The 25741-nt window shown below is 36.2% G+C and overlaps 1 protein-coding gene and 1 long non-coding RNA gene across 4 annotated transcripts; both read left to right on the top strand.

Moving 5' to 3' along the window:
* Window positions 1–3046: 3046 nt before the first annotated feature.
* On the top strand, window positions 3047–5941 carry LOC131542976 (uncharacterized). The gene is made up of 3 exons (XR_009271834.1): window positions 3047–3253; window positions 5138–5258; window positions 5414–5941. It is a non-coding gene; the product is annotated as an uncharacterized LOC131542976 (long non-coding RNA).
* Window positions 5942–13297: 7356 nt separating this feature from the next.
* On the top strand, window positions 13298–25260 carry LOC131543108 (transmembrane protein 125). Of its 3 annotated transcripts, XM_058780341.1 has the most exons (6): window positions 13298–13390; window positions 13527–13861; window positions 18548–18662; window positions 20234–20315; window positions 20396–21221; window positions 24009–25260. In XM_058780341.1, the coding sequence occupies exon 6, from the start codon at window positions 24073–24075 to the stop codon at window positions 24739–24741; it is 669 nt and encodes a 222-aa protein (XP_058636324.1). In that variant the 5' UTR covers window positions 13298–13390; window positions 13527–13861; window positions 18548–18662; window positions 20234–20315; window positions 20396–21221; window positions 24009–24072; the 3' UTR covers window positions 24742–25260. The 3 variants fall into 3 exon arrangements, with proteins under 3 accessions (XP_058636324.1, XP_058636325.1, XP_058636323.1); XM_058780342.1 differs by lacking the exon at window positions 18548–18662; XM_058780340.1 differs by having other exon boundaries at window positions 20234–21221.
* The last annotated feature ends 481 nt before the right edge of the window (window positions 25261–25741 follow it).

The raw sequence follows: 25741 nt of genomic DNA, 5'->3' as shown, positions 1-25741 counted from the left end.
AGTACGCAGTTTAGCCAATCACAACACACCGGCCCAACTAACCAATCTGAGCCCATTGCCCGTTTCTGAGGGAGTGGTTTCAGAGAATCAGGAAGTCAACCGGTCGTTCAAATGACAGAGGAGAAAGCGGCTTACAATAAAGGTGAAATATATGAAAAATAAGGCGTTTTTTTTAACAAACGAAACATGAAGACATGTTATATTGCACCCCATAAACGCAATCAAGCAAAGACAAAAAGCAGTAAACCACCCCTTTAATTACCACAAAATGAAAGTGCTCACTCTCTGCTCTGACACATTTTTTAAAGATAAAGTTTCAAGAGATTTAACCTAAAGCAGAAGCTAATGTTTGATTAATTGCTGAAAGTTTATAATAAATATAAATGCTTTACTATTATATTATATTAGGTTCTGTACTTCTGTAACATATAGTTTGGTCATTGTAGATCATTATGAATTCAAGACCTTCTCTCTCATCCCTCTTTAGAGAAGTCAACTACTTTCTAGCCAAAAGTCTCATTCGATTATAGTCTCTAAATAATCATTATCTGAGTCATCAAAATGTCTTTCCTCTCCTATGAATGGCTAATAATTGGTGATCTTATTAGTCTGCATTAGCCATTGTATTAAGTATTTAGCTGAGGTGAGCATTACTTACAATTAGAGTGTTCCCAGTGTCTACTGTTTCTACATGCAGCCCTCCTAAACCTTAAAGCAAGCTAAAACCATACATGCATACATACCAGCTTAACAGTATAATGTGACACATAATGTCATATCAGTTAATCTTTTTTTATATTATATGAACATCACAACTCTGCAAGTGTGTGACTCCTAGTTATCAAAACATCATCCAAAAAAGTTGTGCCACATCAAATTAGGTTTTCTACTTGCAAAGTTTTCCATGTTTTCTTTTCATATTAAGATAATCAAATAATTTGTATCTGTAAGAAGTTAAAGAGTCCACTCAGCATCAAGGTGAGAGACTTGGAGGTCTTAACATTTTTTCTGAGCCTCAATCAATTTGTCAGCAAAGGGTAGGAGGGGGCGACTGTCTAAACTGATATCTCAAGTCAGCACCAATATGCTGTATCCGACAAGGAAATGTATTTCACTGCAGCATTTAGACGCTCAATAAGGTCTTAAAAGGTTAATTAATTCTTCCTAGTTTTCACTCATTCTGATCCAAATGATCAGAAAAGTTATTTTGCCCCTTGATGGCAGCGCAGTTGCAGTATTTGATGTGATTTATTGAAGTGTGTAGTGCTAACACCTTTTTCATCTGTAGCCTCTATAGGCCTACACTGTGCAGTACTTCAGTGATCACACAACAAACTCCTTTTATCTTCTTTTTTTCTGCTTGTGTGCATCTAAGTGTGTCAAATTAGATCGCCATCTAGGAACACCAGTTGCATGTTAAACTGCACTTAGCCGGTGCAGCACCTATTTTGTAGTAACATATCCCAACTGAATTGTTAGCAGGTAAAGGATAACATTTAAATTCAGCATGTGAAAGCAAGCCTTTCAGTGATTTAGTGTTCTACAGACAAATCCCATACAAATCCCAAAACTCGTAAATATTAAGGAATTTAAAAATATTGATTTCACTGGATAGATGTTGCTGTGTGTGAGAGCTTGTGAAACATGCTCACAAGCAAACTAGCACAACATCTGTCCACTGAGAGCAACTGCTGGTGTGATTCATTGGCTGGCTAATTTTACTAGCTAATAACTGTCTCCTATGGGACACAAAGTGGTCTTCCTCAACGGTGGAAGAGGGCATGAAAAATGCTGAATCATCCGGTGAGTCACATTCCAGTCTCGGAATGTTTTGCTGTTGTTTTTTACTTATTGGAGACATTAATAATTATTTGTTTGTACAAATCATTACTAGTGCAAGTATACTTGTTTGAATCTATTCATTTCAGGAATTAGTAACTGCAAACAAATGGAAATCCACACCAGATGAAATGCGTATAAAATGTAGGATAATGTACACTACCATCCAAAACATTGGAATCAGTACGATTTTTCTTTTTTCTGAAGAAATTAATACTTGTGAATTAATCAAAAGACATTTATAGCCCAATTTTACAAAAGATTTCTGTTTCAAATAAATGCTCTTCTTGTTAACTTTATATTCATCAAAGAACCCTGAAAGAAATGTATCACATTTTTCCCCACGTTTTTAATACACAAAATATTAACCGATTGTTTCAGCATTCATACTAAGAAATGTGTCTCAGTCTCAAATTTAGTTTATTAGTATGATTTATGAAGGATCAAGTGACACTGAAAACTGCATAATGTGTGCTGAGAATTAAGCTTCACCATCACAGGAATAATACATTTTAAAACATATTAAAATGGAAAACAGTTATTTAAAGTTTTAATAATATTACTATTTATTTTACTTAATAAATGCAGCCTTGGTGAGCACAGGAGACTTTTTTCAAAAATAATAAATAGTCTTACCAACTTAGATTACCAAATGTGAATATCATCAGATATCAACATATTTAGGGGTTTTGACATCAGAACGTTTGAAAATCCTTATTATTTTATGTGCATTTAGCATTGTTTTTCCCTGCTGTCCATTTCTGAGTCACGACCCACCAGCTGATCCATAATCTAGTGCACTTTCAATGAGCCACATTTCCCTTTTATCTAAAGAGGCCTTAAAAATAAATCAGCTTAACGGAGTCATTGTAACATTTATGTGTGTGTTAAGAAAAATGTTCTCACAGCTTGAAGTGTGGCACAGACTCAAATTCAGTTGCTACTGGTTACAAACATCACAGCATTCTCACTGGGCTTTGCTTTTGGACTGTGTGTTGATATGAGAAATCTGATGACAAGGACAGGGAAAAAATATGCGTAGGCCTATCTTTCATCATATCAGATTGTATATTTACACACTGGGGCATTTGCTGCTTTACAACAATACAACTTTATACCACTGGGTGTTTTTTTCTTTTCTTCTCACTATGAGCTTGTTTCTTTTTAAGTGTGAAAAAAGGATTTATAATACAAATGTCTTAAAAGCTGGCATGTTTGTGTACTCTGACGCGTATCTGTGCCTCTGAGCAACTGACACAGATCCCCATGTCCCACTGTAGTTATGAACCCAGTCAGGCTGAGCAGCATCAGATCGTGTCTGGGATGATTAGTTCATCTTACGTGACTCTGGTCAGCAAGCACTGACAGAGTCTGGCTGTATGGCATCATCTCTGTCTGGACGGAAATTGCAAAGGTGAGGGATGCCGACTGTATCTGAAAGCTAATGTGCTGTAACTGTGGCCAGAATGACACACTAAACCGGTGCCTGGAGACCAGCTTTAGATGATTATGCAGTTAAAAGAAGGACTGTTCTAATCCTTTAAACCTATTTTTTGTTCATTATTGCAGTTGCAGTCTGATGTTTTGAGCAATTCTCTGTTAGAAAAATGGGAACATTCTGCTAATGAAAAACAAACATTGTTTTTCAATGTTTGTATAAAAATGTTCATAAAACAATTAGGTGAATTTAAAAGGTAGATTCACAGATTGTTAACCAGTTTTGTATTGTTACAATGTCAGTAGTATAATACATGAACAATTTATATTATTATTCTGTGTTACCTGAACCAAGATATCTCAGATTTTTGTCTGCAAAAATCCTAAAGTTGTTAAAAAAAAAAAAAACTTTTGACAGGTTCAGGGCTTTTGTGAAAACTACAGATCGTATGTTTGTAGTCCAGTTATTTTATAGGTGTTGAAGTTTTCTTATACCTTTTTGTTTTCTATGGAAGTGTGTTTCCGCCATGGGATAAAAAACAAAAAACAACTCGTAAAACAACTCAAAATTTTAGACAACTCAATTCTTCAAGACGTTTTTTTCTCAAACAATTCAGATTTTCGATAAAAAAAAAGTCAGAATTGTGAGAAAAAGTCAAAATGTATTTTTTATTTGTGGTGGAAACAAAAAAACAGAATTCCAAAATGTAAAGTCAGAGTTAAAAAAAAAAAAGTAATTAAAAAAAAAAAAAGTCAGAAAATCCTAGCACCATTTTTGCCTTTCTACTGTTTAGACATCCAACTTTTGTTAAACCCACATCTTGACAGCGGTGAATTACCCCTTTAATTGGGAATATTTTGTTCTTTTGTTCCAATATATATATGGTTGTTTAAAGAACAAAATATGCTATATATATGTATATATATGAAGAGTTCAGATGCAAAAGCCTCTAAGTTTCATCTAAACTGAGCATTTTTATCAGGCTCCTATGTTTAGGTTCAGTAATTTTACTCTAATGGCAATGTATAGGTCCTTTTCTATGCAATTAAAGTGAAATAACTGAACATAAATATAGGAGCCAGATAAAAATGCTCATTTTAGATGAAAATTTCAGACGGCATTTAGAGGCTTTTGCATCTGAACTCTTCATATATATATATATATATATATAGCATAACTTCACAAAATATGATGATGCAGTCTATGTTTTGAAAATATTTACTTGTATTTAAATGTATATATTTATATAATGTATAAATATTTAATATACAAATATAATATATTTTTCTTAAATATATACATGCATGTGTGTATATATATACATAATAAATATACACAGTACACACACACATATATATTTTGTATACAAAAACTTTTATTTTGGATGTGATTAATCGTTTGATAACACTAATATATATATATATATATATATATATAGCACATTTGTACAGTATAATCAAGAATAATGTTCCTCAAACACTAAAAATGTTGATCGTTCACAGACCTTTCAGGGGGAAAAAAACATTAAAAGTTCCATAACTTAAAGGGTTAGTTCACCCAAAAATTTAAATTCTGTCAATAATTACTCACCCTCATGTCGTTTGAACCACCTTCGTTCATCTTCGGAACACAAATTAAGATATTTTGATGAAAATCGAGAGCACTCTGACCCTCCCTAGACAGCAAGAGAACTACCACAATTAAGGTACAGAAACATAGTAAGGACAAAAGGACATCGTTAAAATGGTCCATGTGACATCAGGGGTTCAACCGTAATTTTAACCGTAAGCTACGAGAAAACTTTTTGTGCACAAAGAAAATAAAAATAACAACTTGATTCAAAGATTTCTTCTCTTCCAGGAAAGTACTCCATTACCGTCGCGTGCGCATTGCTTTCCCCCATTTGTAAACAAGGTGAAACTCATGTGTGCTCTATGTCAGCAGCAATGCAAAGGCCTTACGGGTTTGGAAAGACATGAGGGTGAGTAATTATTGACAGAATTTTCATTTTTGGGTGAACTAACTAACTAGCCAATTGGAATGTTCCTGGAACATAAAATTGTTAGCTGTAGTATAGAGTTTGGATAAAGCTTGTCTTCTGTTAATTGGTTTTGCATGGAACATCCTCTCCAGCAGCAGAGGCAGAGAACATGGCTAAGCTCTGTAGTTACACAGGACCTTCCGTCTCATCAGAACCAAAATGCATGTTCGCTGTGGGGTGAAGACAGCTTTCTGAAATTACAAAGACCCAGGACTGTCAGTTGAACGTAGGAACCAATTTATGTTTTTTTCCTCTATTGTTTGTGTATGTGTTTGGGCAGAATGGTGTGTTGAGTTACCATGTACTGCTGGTACAGCTGTGCAAGTTGATGAGTCAGCATTGAAGGCTCATGACTGGCCTGGGAACCAATTTTGTGAAGACAGACTAAACACACTGATGGACTTTCACCAGCGATATAGCACTCAAATGACTTCAAAGGTCACCTTAGGCCATTAGATTCTCTTACATTCATCCTACTTTACTTAGTTGGCAAGATTTTAGTTGGATAATTGGTTCTTTGGAGATTAAAAAAGTTTTTGATGTGAAATTATAGGTTCTTAACTTGTGAGTTTTTAAAGGTACACTCAGTTTTTTCAGTAAGTGTTTTTATGTTATTCTGTCCAGTGATGACACACAGCAATAAATTATCAATCAGTTATCAATGCCACTGTAGAAAAGCATTATTTGCTTTTATATATTTTAAAATGTGGTTTATTCCTGTAATGAGCTGGATTTTCAGCAGCCATTACTCCAGTCTTCAGTGTCACATGATCCTTAAAGGTATAATTCTCCAAAAAATTAAGATTCTGTCATCATTTACTCACCCTCTACTTGTTCCAAACCTGTACACATTTCTTTATTCTGCTTTACACTAAAGAAGATATTTTGAAGAATGTTGGTAACCAAACAGCTCACAGTAGCCATTTACTCCCATGGTATTTTTTTTTTTTTTTTTTTTTTTTTTTGTTTGCATAATATAGAAGTCAATGACTACTGTCAGCTGTTTAACAACATCCTTCAGAATATGTTCTTTTGTGTTCAACAGAGAGTGTTCACACAGGTTTGCAACAGCTTGAGGATGAGTAAGTGATGACAGAATGAATACCTTTAAGAAATCATTCTAATATTCTGATTTGGTGCTGAAGAAACATTTATTATCAATGTATTGTTGTTGAAAACGTATTATTTTTGGAAATCCTTTTTTTCAGGATTTTTATCATATAAGGTCAGGTGTAGGTCCCATTTTGACCGGGATTCTACTATTTATTAGATTTTTCTGTCTTTATTCACATCTTTTTAAAAAACAAATTTAACTGCCAAAATGCAAAAATTTACATTTAATATTTAATAAACTAACATTTAAAGCATTTAATAATATTAAATGGCAGGACCTCACACTCCAACAGATAGAAAGGAGTAAAAAAATTTTAACATAATGCATAAATTCTAAATGTCAAATCTGGTTTGAAATACAAAAGATGGTCACACACGTGTATTAAAAGTACCTATTTATAATACACTTTGACGGGCTGCTGCCATACCTTGCAATCTTCCGTCATCATTTTTGTTTTTCACACCCAAGCTGACCCACCAAAAGGAAACAATGTTTGTACAAGTCCACGGGAGGCCGAGCTCATAAAACCGGCCCATGTGCTAAAGCTGGCCATTTAAAACACATGGCATTTCCCTCCCGCTGTGACACTGATTGGAACAGAGCAGGCAGATTAATCAAGAGAATGCTGGCATTTCGCCGAGGACATCACCACAATCGCGAAGGAAATGCGACGTCGGCTTCCATCAATCCGGAGAGAGCGGCGGGATGAAAGACAGAGTGATGAAAGCCTGGCTATAATCACTGTTATTTTACTCTCCAGCTCCTGCAAAATTAATCTTATTATTCCCTGATGCAAGTGATACCACTCTGCACGAAGGAGGCTGTCTTAGACTTCGAGATAGTGGCTTAAGAGAAAAACATGAGGATTTACAAGAGGGTCCAGTTTATGGATGAGCTGTCCTCAATATGAACTCTACCCTCTGTCAGTGCACTGCCAGTGTTTGATTTGCCTCTGTCTATATTGGACTTTTCTCGCACGCTTTCCCATTTCTTCACTTTTTTTCATTATCCTTCTAGTTTTCTGCTTGCGTAGTTGTTTCTTGTTTTCTTCCTACCTTCAATATTATCATCATTTTCTTTTCTTCATCCCCGTTCCCTATGGGCTTTGTGCAGTAATGGAGCATGCAGTCTTTCTCACACCCCCTTATTCACTCACACACACACAAACAAACAAACACACTGTCAGGAAGACCTTGCATCCAGGTAGGGAGTTTGAGTTGTTAAAGAGGCAGATGGAGGATATGGAAGACAGACAGATTTAGGACGTACATGTCACTGGAGATACAGACCAGCCTGAGGACTGACAGAGAGATCTTAAATATGATCATTCATCATCTTGAATGTGTTAAAAGGAAATACAGTTTCCCTTGATGTTTTGAAGTTGTTGTACTACATTCTTTGACTTTACTGAGGTCCTGTTTTGCCGCTCAGGACCCTGAACTGACCCTTCTTTAAGCCCCACCCCCTTTTTTTTAGATCAAATGTATTTCCAGTGCACAGCAAGTATTGACAGTACAAGTATTTAAGCCCTGTTCATTGATAACAATAACAATAAAGATATAGTTTTAAACGGATAGCAGAATCCACACCACATCTATAACGATAGGCAGGAATGATATCATTGGAATCACTTTCGGATTGATTTTTTCCAGTAGAACGATAAAAAAACATTGACAGCCAATCAGAATTCATCCAGCTTTAACGAGCTATTGCATCTGAGCAGATGATATAACTGCAGCAAGCTTACAATAAATATCAATAAATATCCTATAATTTTCAATAACATGATATGGGTATAACAGTTTTCAGTATATCTTGGTCAACCATCTTTCTTACACTTATCAATATTTTATGCTTCAAATATCACAAGGCAGGTAAGAGATTCATGCTGAAAATAAGAATAATATCTCAGTTTAGCTATGCAATAGATGCACAGCGATGAAAAAAGCGAATGTATAATTTTTTATACTTAGAAAAATGAAAATAAAAAATTTGCTCAAACATTTTTAGCAAAAGCATTTAGCAAGTAAAAAACTGATTAAATATTATTTTCTTAAATTTTGCTACTAGGAGGAAATTGTACTGCTATAAATAATATATATATATATATATATATATATATATATATATATATATATATTGTTTATCATTATCAATCCATTCTTACTGATGTTTCCATGATGTAATTTCCGCAAAAAAAAAAAAAGAGAGAGAGAGAAACATTTTGTTGTAGTATAGCAGATCTTCAGTTTGGGGAGGACTTAAAAAAGAACATGTTTTTGTTGAAAAGAAGCAGCTCATTTCAAAGTATTTGAGTAAGGATTTTTCTGCTACATATCTGCTGACCAAGAACACAGTTCATCTGGGACCAGAGCGCACAGTGTGAATTTTAATTCCGGAAGACTATAAATTGAGATTTTTGAGCCGCAGCAGTGGGACAGTATCTAGAAAGGATCAATGTATGCATTGCATAACCATAACCACTGTGAGCAACACAGAAAAAATCCAGTTACATGGATTTTACAGCCCCATTTATCATTGTCCTTCTGTCTTATTCAATAGCTGCTATGGTAATATTGTCCCTGGATGGTAATATTTACTATAATTAAAATTTTAGAGATAAATGGTCTGCGAACCAGCATAGCGTCTCATCCTATATAGACTGTTTTCTCTATTTTCTCTCTCTTTCTTTGGTTCAACTGCTCATAAAAAGGGATCAGTGATGTGAATGTGGGGACTGAGCATGTGAAGTATGACCAGCAGAAGCTGCAGGCATCCTCACCCAGTAAACAGAGATAGAAGACCTTTTATGGCAGCATATACAAATATAAACATACATGCATTGCGTGAAACCATATGTGACCCTGGACCACAAAACCTGTCATAAGGGTCAATTTTTTTAAATTGAGATTTATACATAATCTAAAAGCTGAATAAGCTTTCCATTGATGTATGGTTTGGCTGAGATACAACTATTTGAAAATCTGGAATCTGAGGGTGCACAAAATCTAAATATTGAGAAAATCGCCTTTAAAGTTATCCAAATTAAGTTTTTAGCAATACTAAATTACTAACCAAAAATTAAGTTTTGATATATTTACGGTAGGAAATTTACAAAATATCTTCATGGAACATGATCTTTACTTAATACCCTAATGATTTTTGGCATAAAAGAAAAATCAATAATTTTGACCCATACGGTGTATTGTTGGTTATTGCTACAAATATACCCGTGTGACTTATGACTGGTATTTAAAGCAAATATAGTTGCTTTAAATCATATATCAAGTATTGAATCATCATGTCTTTCATTGGTTGGGCATAACTGATAAATTCTAAAATAAATAAATAGGGCACAACAATAAAGATTGGTCAAAACAAAACAAAGTTACACTTTATTTTAAGGTGTCCTTGTTACAGTGTATTTATACATTTAAGTACTGAGTAATATTAATTAACTACATGAACTTACTATCTGGGTTAGGATTAGGGTTTGGGTTAGGGTTACTTGCATGTAAATATGTAGTAATTTATTGTTATTATAATAGTATGTACATGTAACATGCAACAAGGACACCTTAAAATAAAGTGTTACCCAAAATAAAACAAAATATAAGATATATTTTAATAAAACATAAAAATATACAACCCTTTTAGGGATATAGAGATATACAGTATAAGCATACAGTACATGTGCACCGCATGCAACCATATAGTTTGGTTTAAATCAAATATTAAGTACAAAATCCTCATGCCTCTCATGGGTCGGACAGGTTGGGCCACGGCAGCAGTTGTAATAAGTGTGATATTTCTATATGAGGCTCAGTCAAGGTGACTCTGGGACTTGCTCTCAGCAGAGAACCAGCAGCAAGCCTGCAAGTAATGAATAATCACACACCATCAGCATGTGGAGACACACACCTGTTTTAATAATCTCTTGTCCTCGCTCTCACACACATACACTCATTTTAAGATAACAGTAACTGCTCGGCTGTTTCTGCGTATCTCCCTCGCAAAGCATTTGACACAGCACATCTATTACCTGTCTTTTATTCCTTCCTCAAAGCCTCCAACATCAACCACAGCACTGTCCATGAATAATAACTGCCAACACAAGCTTGTTGATGTGTCGCAACTGATGTGTGACACTCTGCATGCGTCTATTCTTGACTAAAAATGGGCCATATTTTATCATCAGCATTATGAAAGGGAAGAGAGCACGCACTCTGTTCTCAGTGTCATACAGACTAAATTGAGAGTTTACTTTGTCTTTTAAATGTCACAGACTTGGACTGGGCTTTATCATCTTTGGGAAGAAATTGGATTGAGTGAAGAAAGCTACAAACATAATTGGCTATAAAATTAGGCCAATTATCAAAGACAGAAATCCAATGTCAGGGACAATAAATTAAAAAATTGGCACAACAGTAGAGATTTTTTTTTCTGGTGGCCCAGTTTGGCCAAGTAGATCAGATTATTACTTGACCTGCCAACATTTTGGACAAAACAAAACTAAACAGGACTAAACAAAATTCAACAAAAGTTCTTTGGAGTTCTGATTAAGTGTCTAAGTTAATCGGTCTCAGTTAACTTTATGGTATTACATTTTAAAAGAGAAAAGTAATAAAAAAAAAGACATCAAAGCATAGCTAGAATGGATCACTGAGGTCAACCACAGATCTCACAAACTCTGGTGTCTTTAAGTGTGAACACACATAGAAAAAATTTCAAACTTAACTTATGTCTTAATGAACGTCCTACAAAACAACCAGTATATATACACACATGTATGTGAAATCCTTGAGGCTTAAATGCCACATTAAACATCAAAGCATAGCTGAAGACAGCACTACACTAGTATTGGCACAGCATTGACAGAAAACGGCCTTGTACGAAACGTAGCATGTCACTTCAAGGCCTGGCAATTAGAATACAAATGAATCTGGGATGAGGCAGAGGGGGATAGATCAGCACTAATGGCTGAAGAAAAAGATCGATGCTTGGGCTGCTTTCCTCTGGGTGGATGGAGCAAGAACTGGACACTTTCCACAGCAGAAAGGCTCACCTGGAGCAGACCATCACTCAAATCAAGCCCAAACTTCACATCACCGATGATGCACAAAGTGTGCTGTGTGTATTTTTTTCCTTCCCTTGACAGGAGAGTGATGAAGAGGGACTGGTGCACAAGTTCATGAATGACCTTCATAAATATGTAAGCTTCATCCCAAGAGCCCAAGAGACTAAGGGACAACATCAAAGATCCAAAAGTCCATTACATCAGGCATGAGATGGTGAAGCCCACATTTGTCATAAGACAGAAAAAAGAACATTTTAGCTAAGAGAGTGTGTGTTCCTTGGCTGCAATGTTTTGCTGTGTCTGACTATAAATACAGTTACATTTTATATATATGGTTGCATAGTAAGTGTGTGACATTTTTTGTCAAATATGCATTATTATTCTAATAAGAGATACTGATAAATCAAGAAGTCATTTAAACTAGTGCACTTTACTACATTGAGTATTACAGTATTCACTGACTGTATTGAGACACCAGTTCTCATTAAATGCATGGTAACGTTTCAGATCCACAGGGAGAAAGATGTCTTACAATCTGTCACAATCTGTGTTCACTGCAAATATTCTAGAAAATCAGACTTCTGTGGTTTGTGGTCTTGCATGTCCTGTAATAGACTACACATTGACTGATGCTTGTGTAAGGTGTCACCTTACCGAACCACTGGGTGTCACCATTTTCAGATAAGCAATATTTAGTGCTACTACTACCTGTGCCAACCTTGGTGGAAAATGAAATTTATGTCAGTATTTTTTTCTGAAGAAATACTAATATTGTTTTTAAAAATGTAGCCTGATGAAACACATTTCAAGTCAAAAGAAAAAAAAATGTATTGCTTAGGAACACTTTTAAAAGAATATTCTAGCATGGGAAAACACAAGTTATGCTCTATTACAGCACCTGCCATGTGTATAAATAATCAAATAAATTGAAAATCTATACACATATGAAATGATTTGTTGATTAATCATTAAGATCAACTGGATTAATTCATAGTAAAATGTATTAAAATTAATGAGAGCAGATAAAGTGCAAAGTAAAACTTTTATGTTAATGCAATTACGAGAGGCAATTACTTTAAAGTCAACATGAAATCAGAATAAGCCTATTCACTTTATTAATATATGCTTCCTGATCTTGTGATTTGCATAAAAAAAAAATAAAAAAAACGAATCAAAATGTAATGACTTGCTCTGCATCTGAAATAACTTTCCCTTTTCACTGTATCACCAAGCCCTCTTATTTTTAACCCCTACGTCCCGTCAAAACCGTCAACCGGATTTTGGCGTATATATGATACGAACATGTTTGGCGTAGCCTACATATGATACGCAGTTTTCGCGTAGATATGACGCGAACACACCCCACAACCCTAATCCTACCCATCGCGTAGCATATACACGCCAAAGTCCATTTTTGCGTATCAATACCACGAGTTTTCATTTTTATTTGGCGTACTATTTATACGCACTTTCATGAGATCGGGTTGAATTCTCTGTGGATTATTTTAAGCCCCGCCCCGTTTTCCTCATTGAATATTCGAATACATAGCCTAAATAAAATGGTAAATTTTTAGTATTTTTAAAATATATTTATCATGAATAATGCTTATCGTATCCCATATATGATATGCTATATAATAAAACGGGTGATAGTCAATTGAAAATAAACTTCTTGATTTGCCTAATTGTTTAGAGATAAATAGCTTAAATCAAGTTCTGAAAAATTGTGAAACACTTGTGAATACTCCCAAGCGAATAATATTCGCCTCAATAACACAAGTCGTGCAGTAGCCTGATCTATTCATAAACATTGGTCATGCTAGTTACAGGTTTCCTGGTTTTACATCAGACAGAGCAACAAAACTCCGCGACGATTTCCAGGTAGGAACATTTTGTCGTGCATTGCTTGAAACGCGAAGCAGAATGAACGAACATAGGCTGTAGAACGATGTTTGGTGTTTTCATTTGTCGTCATTTAACGTCAGACCTTTGGACTAGAAGCTTCTTATCGCTGCAGGTGTCCCGCTGGAGAGGAGCGGCGAGGTCGCACACACACGCACACACACACTCCCAGCTGAACTATACGCTCCGCGATCAGAGTAGCAATGAGAGGAGAGACCACACCTCCGAGCTGAGGGCAAAAGTCCGGACTGAGCGAGCAGTGCACCTGCAACGCCATTCGCAATGACAACCTGATATGGTCGGGATTACTGTGCGAGACTTACATTAAACTTGATATCTCTTTTAGCTGAGCGCGTTTCCCCTCTCAGACGGATTGGCTGTATTTTTCTTGCTGTGTGTATTTGTGGCTGGTGTGTTCGGGATGGTGTGCTTCCTGCCAGCGCATCTCAGGTAAGAACAGAAACGTTCTCATAGCATGCCTTCTTATTCTTTTAGATTTAAATAGAAATATATTCATTATGAGTTATAAAAGTATAAAACAGATAGGATGAGCCACACCTTGATAGAGCACCGGAGGATATGTAAACTTTGTACTGGAGTTTTAGGACTTCCTTCTGTAAGGGTTTTTAAAAAGCCTTTCACTTCTGGAAATCCATGTACTGATGTGTAAAATCAGGGGAAGGTAAGTATTTAGCCTAAATCTTTTCATAGCATCCTAAAATGGGGAACTTTATAAACATACAATATTTATTGCTGTATATCAGATAGTAAAATTAACTTATTCTATGTCAGGGAATCATAAAATTATAAATTAAGCCATATCACACAAACAAGAGTTCTGTACTCAGTATGAACATGTTGTTCTGAATACTTAGTACTAGGACCGAGATGTGATGTTCAATATCAATATCAAAATTTAGCTAGTTCACATCCTTTTTTTTTTTCTCTCTGCCAATGAAAATAGTTTACAAATTCATGTCACACAAGTGGCTCAAATACAGTCAAGCTGAGTGATGTTAGCAGCACTGTTATACAGAATAACATCACTCCTAAATTCAAAAGGACTGTAACTAACTGTTCTGTTCTGTATATGGATTTTTGGACTTTGCACTCTAAATAGATTATCATCATTTACTGTGTGAAATGTTTCACCAGTGTTACAAGATAAAAGCACATTTCCTGTATATACTGCATGTCAACAAATTTATCAGATAAAATATTAATAATTACTTACCCTACCTTCTATAATTAATAATGTATTTATAACTTTTTAACATTATAATCGAATTACTTAAGAAAAATTGTGAGTAATACTAATTACATTTATTAATTTATTTCCTGGAGCAGGTCACATACTTACTGTTAGTCCTTTTGCAATTATGCAAACAAACATCCAGTACACTTACCATTTCTTTCTTTTTCACATCTTATAACAGTAATATTCCATAATGGCAAATGCACAAAGATATTTCAGGTAAAAACACATAAGTACTACTTATTTGGTGTCAGAGGTGTGGAGTATCATTCTCACATGATGCCATTTCTGATTTTATTTCTGAGCTGGCCAATAAATAAATAAACCTTCAGTACAAATGACCAATCCATACACTCTCAGAAATAAAGGTACAAAAGCTGTCACTGGGGCAGTACCTTTTCAAAAGGTATACTTTTGTACCTATTAGGTTCTAATGTGTACACTTTAAGTACTAATATGTACCTTTAAGGTACCAAAATGGACTCTTTAGGCACAGACATGTACCTTTTGAAAAGGTAGCACCCCAGTGACAGCTTTTGTACCTTTATTTCTGAGAGTGTATGTTCTGAGTTTTGAGGACACACATATATAATCTTAAACAAATATATATAGTATTTAGACATTTGAAATGAGGGATTTATATAATTATCAGATAACACTTTGTGGACGCTGTGATGTCCGTGTCAAACATATTGTGGTTTAAAGAGTAACTCATATAGTCAAATGAATACAAAATAGTAAAAGAGGAGCTGCAAAACTGTAACAGTTCTATAACAGCCTATAGTGAAAGAAAGGTAATGCCTCCCTTCTGAATAGTTAATCTTATTCTGTATCATAAAATAAAAGGGAAGCAAATTATTTTAATGCCGTAGGTGCCCTTTCAATGTGATTCAGTGTGAACAGTGCTTTACAGTGACAGTGTAATAGTTTAGAGGGGGAAAAAGATAGTAATTAATCATGGTTACCCTCTCTCTACCATTAAGCCTTTGTTAATATGGTCTTTTGGCTACATTGGAGGTGTTGACAAAATGTCACATCATGGATATAAAATCAAATTTAAGCAGTCTTATGTCATTTTATTGCTTTATTGTTACTTTATTGTTGGGAATGGCCATAAAACACCTACAATGATACATTATAACAGTAGCCATACTGTAGCCAGGACAAAAAGGACAAAAGATGTAGAAAAAGTACCAAATGTACCATGATATTGCCAAGGTATTCTCTAAAGTATCTTGGAGTGCCACATAAATACAAAGGTAGGTGAATATGGTCTTTCAGTTCCATGGTAACACCATCTGATATCATTACTGTATGGTAACACCAGTACCTTTTTTATATAAAGGAGTAACAACCTTATTTGGAGTTCTGATCGAGAGTTTTGACAAATGCATCTGCACGGAATGAAAGGAATCTCAAATTTATGCTTCCAGGTGCCAAACAAACCAAAACACTCTGGGCTCATTCCTCATCCTTTCCTTGGAGATCCCTTATAAGCACACAGATCTTAAAAACGACAGGTGCATGACAGCACTCAGTAACATCCAAACATCCCAAAAGTGTATATTTCAGAATATTCTGTGACAGACACGGAGACAGCCAGTGAGAATGAAACCATGCCCTAAGAGTGAAGGAGCAGGTCCAGGTGTCTTAACCAGGTTGGTTTCTATATGTCACAGATGGAGGGCAGGTCAGAGAAAATGGAGCTCAGTGGCCAAGCTGGATAGTTGCCCTTTTTTTGTATTGCATTGTGGATTATGTTCACATTTATTCTGTCCTCGAGGCCAGAATATTCTGGATGCTGTCACTGTTTTGAGAATGAAAGGGGGTGAGAGATAGGCAGGAAGAGAGGTAAACGTTTTTTCCTTTTGTCAGCAGTGTGGAGCTGGGTGGACGGGCCTGTTAATTGGTGATTTAATTAGTGCTTAATATTGCAGCTGTGCCCAAAACAGGAAAATCAAGCAAAAACAGCCGTGAATACAGAACATCGTAGACCTTACCAGACAAAATAGCACTCTTAAGGCTGAAACACACTACATCTGAACAGATCCGAGAGCATTAGGCATCATACACTTGCCAAAATGGGTACACAGTAATACTGGCCATCATATACTAAATGAGTGAGGATCACACAATACCAGCCTTTCACATTGTTACAAATACAACAAACTCATGCAGAAACGTGCACCTTGTTGCTAGGAGATGCGTGACGAAGAAAAATAATATGTGCTCTAAGATCAGCTCAAAATATCAAACGTGTTCAATATCCTCCAACTGGATGGAATCATAGTTGAAGCCAAAGAGTTTTTGTTCATCATATGCTACACAATATTTTAGTGAAATCTGTCAACCCAAGGCTGAAATGTACTATTTGCACAGTATTCCAGTTTTAGATTGTTTGCTAGTTTCCGACAGCACCCAGATTTTGAGCATTTGAATCAGAAATTATTTTGTTTGGTCTTAGGGAAAATGTTGCTTCCAATTTTGATCTTGGCTTCCTCACTCCATATAATACACAGTGTGCTAGGAAGTTTAAAGTTTAAAGTTTGATAAACAGATTTCGGCTGTAGTTAAGTCATGTTTTTTTCCAACTTTGCCTTCTTAGTAAAGATAAGCCCTTCCTATCTAGAAAAAATCTTGAAACAGCTATCCATGCCTTTATATCATCTCGGCTTGATTATTGTAACTCTTTGTATTTTGGTATTTCTCAGTCTTCAATTTCTCGTCTTCAGTTAGTTCAGAATGCAGCCGCTAGACTGCTTGAAGGGAAGCGAAAATACGACCATATTACTCCTATTTTAATGTCCCTACACTGGCTCCCTGTCAAGTATAGGATTGATTTTAAAATCTTATTATTTGTTTACAAAGCCCTCAATAACCTGGCTCCCCATTACTTAACTGATTTACTGCTTCCATATACCCCGTCTAGAACCTTGAGATCTTGTGACCTTGGCCTACTCATAGTCCCTAGAGTTAAACTTAAAAATCATGGTGATTGTGCCTTCGCTACTGCGGGACCGAAGCTTTGGAATAGCCTTCCTCCCTTTATCAGACGTGCCCCATCTATTAGTATTTTTAAATCTTATCTAAAGACATATTTTTTTACCCTGGCTTATAACACTCCTTAGTATGTGTCCTGTGTTTTTTTTTTTTTTTTCTGTATTTTGATGACCTTATCTGTCTGCTGATTTCCTTGTTACTTTTTATTCTTTTATTTGTGTTTTACTCTTTGTAAAGCATTTTGGTCAACCTTGGTTGTGTTTAAATGTGCTCTATAAATAAATGTTGTTGTTGTTGTTGTGATTTGGCGTTTCACAGAAAATTGCGTATATGATTGCCACTATGGGCACAGACTATGATTGCATCCAGTTGAAACATATCAAACATATTCAGTATTTTGAGCCAATGTGAGCCCTCACTGAGCCCAAGCCAAGGCACAAGTTTCTGTGAGTTTGTTGTTTTTTGGTTTGACTTGAAAGTCTGGTAATGTGTGACCCTCAGCTGGCAAGTGTTTGATGCCTTGTGTTTTTGAATCTGTTTAAATTTTAAAAGACATGTAGTGTATTCCATCCTTTATACCAAAAATCTACAGATTGGCTCTGACTTTCGACAACTAACGTCGATGCGTTCAGACTGCAGATCTCCGGAAAAAGTCGTGTTGTATATTTTTAGCCTTTATTGACATGCACAAAGGTTTCTAGAAAGATATGAGTCATGTCATGTATCTGCACTATTTACACACCCATAAAAGCTGTACCAGGTCTATTGTTGTCGAGTTAATCATACTGTACATAGAGAACACTGAGATTTTGCGCAGAGTAAGATTGAGTAATCTGTCTTTATAATGTCATTTTGTGTTCTGTTTCCTCCTACAAATGTAGTGGTAAACTGCAGTGAGGGGTTGGAATGAAAGAGTGTTCTTTAGAGGGAAGTGTACTGATGGAAGGAGAGGATGTAATGACACCACTGAGTCTTGAAGTGAAATGATGGAATAAGGTACGTGGCATATGTTAACTTTTATGATGAAAAGAAAGAGCACTGGGAACGGGAGCTGTGCTTTTCAAAAAGGCTATCCCTCCCCAGCCAACAGAACGGCAGAAATTGAGTCAGAAACAGAGAAGCAGTGAGCATTTCTCAGTTGAAATAGCAAGAGATTAAGAGTGAAAAATCAAGAGTGGTTTATGCAGCTCAGAAGGCAGGGTCCAGGCCAACTGCTGTTTGCGGTTTGTTCCTGAGGTTATGCCTGACAGTAACTTGAGCCATGTGTGCAGGCTGATAAAATGTGGATTAAGCAGGAAGGTGAGAGGGGCAGCAAGTAGCATGACCATAACAACTTACTCTTGGCCCACAAGGACCCAAATCTTATACAAAATAGTTTGTGATTCATTTCTTCTCTTTCAGGTACAGCAAAACATAACTCATTTAATACTAATGAGTAGAATATAGAGTTTAGCCTGTTGTGTGTTTGTGATTCCATGAGCATTGTCTGTATTAATCTTCAGGGAACATGTCTTAACATTTGAGCAAGAAAAATACTTGCTAAAATGTGGTCTGTTCCAAAATCTAGCACTCACATAGGCAGCTGCCTAACTATCCTGACAAATATGTAAACTTTTAAGTGATTTATTTGGAACACAGTACATAGGCAGCAGCTCAACTCACGATTTATTCCAGATAGAGTTTGGAGTTAGCATGTTGCTAAGCTAACAATCAGCCCAACAGACCTTCTATCAGGGTAATTCCATAAGTGTAAAAATACATGATGGCACACACAATTATTGTGCACATTAGTCAAGTTTTAATTAAACAGAACTGTTTTTTTATTAGTAGATTCGGATACTGAATTACTCATATTTATAATCATGCTTTCGTGCTACACATCACGTTTTCATGCAGTGAAAAATACATTGAAGGGCAAAGAGAAAACTAACAACACAGACAAAGATTTACTTTAAGTTTCAGCTTTCAAATTTTGTCATTTTTTAAGAAATTCAAACAATAAATAATGCTTTGTGGCTCTTTAATGTGTCGTGACAGATTGCTGTAGCACCTCAGTTCAAGCGGCATGTGAACCAATCATCACTTCCTCTTTACTAGTTATAGCATGAAATAAATGTGAATGAATTTGACTTTGGTCTATTCGATGCATCTCAGAAGGCAGCATAATTAAGTTCCCTTGTTTTTGGAACAACTAACGTGACACTTTTGAACATTTTTTCAAATGGTGCTCCATAGGAGTTAAAATATAGTGAACATTCAACATGCCTTCAGAATATATTCATATAACTTGGAAAAATGAATCTGATAAATAAAAAAATGAATATTTCATAAATGTTTTCTGGAGATTTTCCATCCATTTCCACCTTGCCACAAAGGTTTCTCTCACCTGAACCCTTGATATGGAAAAGGAAATCTCCACCCCGTTCAGATCTCCCTTCACAGCAGTGTCCTTCCTTAACAACCAAAAGCAATTCATTACACCCTGACAAATTAGATGTACTGCATATCCTTTACACATCCCTTTCACATCTAACTGTCAATTCTTTGCTTCCTTTGTCTCCATACAGATAGTGACCGGTCTCTTCCTAGCCAAGAGAAGAACTCAGAGACTTGCTCCATTGTCTGTGTCTAGCATCCAAGCAGAGAAGAGTATGCTAGACAAGGCATCAGCTGTTGTATGGTGACCGGAGACAAGACAAGGGCCTGCTTTATGAATGCTTCTTTTTCAGATACATCAGAGACCTGCAGTCAGAGATACAACAGCGTACCGCTTGACTAGAGAATGAATGGTGCGCTTGGCCTGCCACAATGCTCAGCATTCACACCTGTCGGGAAAGATGCCGTTTGCTCTAAATCTTCAAGGAAACCACCAAACTTCAATAGCCAGCAGCAACATGATCCAAGAAAGAAGAGGAGGCACACTGTCAGAATGCTCCTAAACCTGAACACCTTTGTCCTGGTTTGTGGATCACTCACGCACTGACAGCCAGGGACATTTTGCCTATGAAATAGCCTCAGAGAGCCCTTCAGGCAAACTGACTGTGGACTGTTTTTTAAATTGAGGGCTAAGTTGGATGGCTGTCTGGTCCCAAGGCCGCTACACTGACAGATCAGCCATTTAGAAGGTTTTTTCATGTCAGCCTAAAGGAATCTGACTACTAATAAATATAAATGCTTTAAAACTAAGAATTACATCTTACACACTTTCAGCTGTCTGGTCGGCCTGGTTGTGTTATAAATACACTTCGGAGCCTGGACTGCACCTGTCAGTCACATCACAAAACTAAAGAGGAGAACTTTCCAAGGACCCATTGCGAATCAAAACCGAAAGTCAATATATTTTTAGAGATTAAATTTTAAGTATAAGCTAAGGTGATGGACACAAATAATAAGCTCAAATCAAGTCCCAACCCTGAGGTGATATAGAATATTTCCTTGCTGTCCTTTCTCTCTCCGCACTTTGTTGAGGAAATAACTGAAAGTAAACGCACCAGTGAATGATAAACTGCCACATGGAGAAACACTCTCATCTCAGACACTTTCTGACTCTTTAGGGTGAGTACATCTCCAATGTAACACAAGGCACCCATCTAAGATCACATTCATGATATTTTCATAAAAGTTCTAAGATTCAAAAGCTGATCTGATTGAAGAGCTCTCATACCACACTCTCAGAAATAAAGGTACAAAAGCTGTCACTGGGGCGGTACCTTTTCAAAAGGTAGATGTTTGTACCTAAAGGGTCCATTTTGGTACCTTAAAGGTACATATTAGTTCTTAAAGCGTACATATTTTAACCTAATAGGTACAAAAGTGTACCTTTTGAAAAGGTACCGCCCCAGTGACAGCTTTTGTACCTTTATTTCTGAGAGTGCAGGTAATCTTTTAGACTGGGCAAATGGGATAAGACAGGTTGAAATACAGTATATTCTATAACATAACTGGAGAAAGGGGGTGCAGAAATTGTACAAAAAATGTGAAAATCAGTGTTGTGTTTTTTTTTTTTTGTCCTTTGCTTTCTAGCTTACAGTAAAAGAAACATTAACAATTATCATTCATTTTTATAGGGATAGTTCACCCCAAAATGCATTCATAATGCAACTTTCAAGCTTCAAAAACACCATAAAATGTGGTTCATATTACATGTACACTATATTCAAAGTCATATGAGAACTTGTGTGAGAAGCAGACCAAAAAAAAAAAAGTTGTTAATCACTGATAATCCATTCCAGTGAAGGCAAACACTGAAAGAATCAGTCAGTGAGTTGAAATAAAAAAGTGAATCAATCTGAGTAGTGGACAAATCTTTCAGATTGGTTCAATAGATCAAAAGATTAATTAAAAAAAGATTTAACTTAAAAGAGTAATTCATTCACAAATTAGAGGTTTCAAGAAGAACCAGGATGGGATTCACAAGCTATTACACACAAATCTTATGTACCACAATGCTACTTTTATGATGATGCATTTATGGTACTTTTGCTTCCTTTTTAAAGCTTGAAAGTCCCTGGTCATGGTAACGGCGTTGGAAGAAAGTAACTAATGTTATTCTTTAAAATTTCTCTTTTTTGTTACAAATAAGGACCATGCAGGTTTGGAATAACACGAGTCTGAGAAAATAAGGACAGAATTTTCATTTTTCAAACTATCCATTTACAACACTGTAATCTTAGCATGAACTTTGGTGTTTTTGCTTTCATGGGCTTGCTTGTTTTAATTTTTCCCCTCTTCATGCCTCACCTCAGTCACAGGGAAGCAGTATGTCAGTGATATGAGACTCAGGTCTACAGGGACTTAATTATCAAAGCTTCACAAACGCACATGTACACAACCCCTACGGCCACACGTGTGCCAGTGACTGACTTTGAACAAACAGTGCAAAATAATGTCACTGGTCCTGGAGAAAAAGCAAAACAGTTCGCCTTGGTCCTTGATTATAATGTATGCAATGTAGTTGAGGAGCAGATGCAGTTTGCTGGTGCAGCAGTGCTGACTGTGAAGGCAAAGCCACTTACGGGATTGTAAAGACAAGCTGTCTGTCCTGCAACCTTGAGGGTCACAGGGACCACAGAGACAGGCCATTTGTAAAGGAATTAATGCCTGAGCCCCTGAGCAGAAGGGAAATTGTCTTCTCACACTACTTAAAATCTTTATTCTCTCTCCACACACATCCACATGATCGTCCCCAGCCATTAACCAGCTTTAGATTAAACACAAGTGTTTCAATTAAACCTTGTGTTCATTGTTTGACCACATCATAAATTGATTTTAAGAACAGCTTTATAAATAAAGCGGTGTTTTAGCCATTGAGCAGCTTGGTCTGACTCCACAATGCTGTTTTAAAACCCTACTGAATAATTTAAATAATATTTGCAAAATTTTGTTAAACTTTGCATATTTTGGGGAGTGGGGAGAGCGATGTGCAGATTAACATTCCATATTTTCCTGTTTTGTTCTGTGGCATTGATGACATTTATACCCTTGGATTTTCAAGCCAGATTGAGCTAATTTTGGATGGAACTTCTAAAATGCATCTTTGATAATGATTTTGCCAGTCTAGTCGAGTCACAGATGATTTGTTTTTTCATTGAAAATTATGTTGTCCAAAAAAACAAACAAACAAAAATCATACAGGTATTTCAGTAACAGTACAAACCATTCACCATATTGCCATATAGATATATTTTTCTTATATACACTAGTCAACATTTGAAGTGGGTCAAAACCTTTCATCAAAGTTGTCCTAAAACCTAAAACCAAAATGTATGTATGTATGTATTATTTTGTAGGAGTAAAAAGTATGAATTATGATATTAAATTCATGGTTTAAAAAAAAAAAAAAAGTAAAAAGACATCTCAATGAGTCCCTGTGTGATTTTTTATAAATAATTATAAATATTTTACTATTACTTTAATAATCAGTTGTTTACACAAAAGTATTTTATAATATGTTATTTAAATAATGCTTTATTTTGGTGATATGTGTTATCCTCATAGCATGGCTAACCCTGATGACATTTGATTTAATTCATTATGTGCCCATTTATTTTATTTTACTACTTTTTCAAATTTTTTTATTTTGGTTATCGGTATGTATTTTAGGGTACAAAAGCAGATTTATATGTTCAAGTATTTTGCAGTGGTATATTATAGTATATAAGTGCTACAAATAATGAAATATTCAGTTATGAACTGAGAAATAAAAATATATTTATAAATATATTTTTAATGTGAATTTCTGGCGACCACATCTGCCTTTTTTAAATCATGAATGTATATATATTTTTTTTTTATCTGCACACATGGCATCTTCTTACCTAATTTCCAACTTGTTTTCCCCAGGAACTCTAACCAAGTGTCCTCTCACAGCTGGGGCCTGTCTTGAGCACCATTAGCAGCGAACATCATGTCAGAACTAGAGGACTATTCCCCTCCTCGGGGCCACCTTCATCCTGACCCGGCTCGCATCCAGCAGAACCTCCTGGAGGAGCAGGTGGAGCTCTGGTGGTTCAGCGAGCCACGCAAATCCTTATTATGCTACTGTGCTTCAGTGGCCTTGATCTTAGGCTGCGGCCTGGGCGGCGTAGGCCTCCTTTCCACCACCACCAGCCTTTCCAGCGAATGGCGACTTGGCGCCGGAACTGCTCTTTGCCTTCTCGCTCTGGGCGTCCTCCTCAAGCAGTTGCTGAGTTCTGCTGTCCAGGACATGAATTGCGTGCGCAGCAGGCGGCGAATCAACATGCTAAAAAGCGGCGGTTTATCTGACGTCCTCATCATGTTGATCACGGGGATCTCTCTGCTCATTTGTGGAGCTGTCCTGCTGGATGTGGCCCTGTCCTACCACATGCCCAAACCTGGGAAAGCACTGAATGACATGTATATATCCGGGATGGTGATGCTGGTTGGTGGGAGTTTTACAGTGGTAATGGTCGGGATTTATGCCGCAGTAGTTTTCCTCTTAGAGAGGTCAGGACCGGGACAGAGACGATGGGAGAGGACAGTGGGAATCTTCAGCATTTCAGGCCAGATGCAGGCAAGAAGAGAGACTGCTTCAAGTCTGGCTCGTCTGATATAACTCTGACTACATAAACAAAATATGCTATTCTTTTACTCAGTAGGAACTGAGATGAAAAAAAAAAAAACACCCTCAGTGATACTTTGCACCCATTAAACTAGTCACAAATCATATGTGACATTTACAATTACATTTTGGCTCAAGGATCCAGGCATTAAAAATTTAAGCACAAACATTCAGCTTTTACATGCATCACTCCAATAAAGTACAGTTAAAAGTACTGAAAAAGCACAAAAGCAATTTTAAAGCTTGATCTTTAATTGATTTTAGGTAACACATGCTGCTTTATCTCAACGCTATTGGACAATATGTGTGTGTCCTTGACGGCTTTATTTATGTGGGCAATGGTGAGCATACCAAATGGTTGTCCATCTTGGGATGTCTTCAGATTTTCCGGAGCTCTGATGTATGCGCACATTGACCGACTGTGTCAGTTGAATTTAGCTGTGTGTGAATTTATACTACAACCTGTGCAGGCAATGCTATGGATCAAATAAAGGATCAGAATGTCAATCTGCAGGATGTGAACACATTTTGAATTTTTTGGGGTGTGTTTTTTTTTTTTTTTTGTAAATGTTTCTAATGAAAAGAGGGATATTTTTCTTTGTGGAAACAGGGATGCTGATTTACACTTTGATGCAAATTATCGGTATTTTGTTCTGGTGAGCTTATGAAAAACATTTACAAACAGATGGAGATAAACAGATGGCAGGTTGTAGCCATTTAGTGGAAATCTATTTCAATTTGTACGCATAATAAACAAACATTCAGGCTCTGCCTTGACAACTTTGGACAAATTACTTTGGAAAAGCAGGCAGCAACATAAAACTTTGGATGCATTTAATATATATGTGAATGTCAGTATATTTCATAGCTGAATATCAAACCGAGTGGCATTTGAAAAATTTTAATCACACTGGATTTACATTTACTTAAATTTATTCATTTATCTGACACTTTTATCCAAAGCAACCTTCAATTGAGGAGCTAAACTTCCTGC

This window comes from Onychostoma macrolepis, chromosome 06 (genome assembly GCF_012432095.1).
Source record: "Onychostoma macrolepis isolate SWU-2019 chromosome 06, ASM1243209v1, whole genome shotgun sequence".
NCBI classification, from domain to species: Eukaryota; Metazoa; Chordata; class Actinopteri; order Cypriniformes; family Cyprinidae; genus Onychostoma; species Onychostoma macrolepis.
The sequence above is the reverse complement of the archived record's forward strand: the minus strand, read 5'-3'. Positions and strand labels throughout refer to the sequence as shown.

Coding starts and splice junctions, on each gene's coding strand:
- LOC131543108 (XM_058780342.1), top strand. CDS start 24,073: ATGTCAGAACTAGAGGACTATTCCCCTCCTCGGGGCCACCTTCATCCT.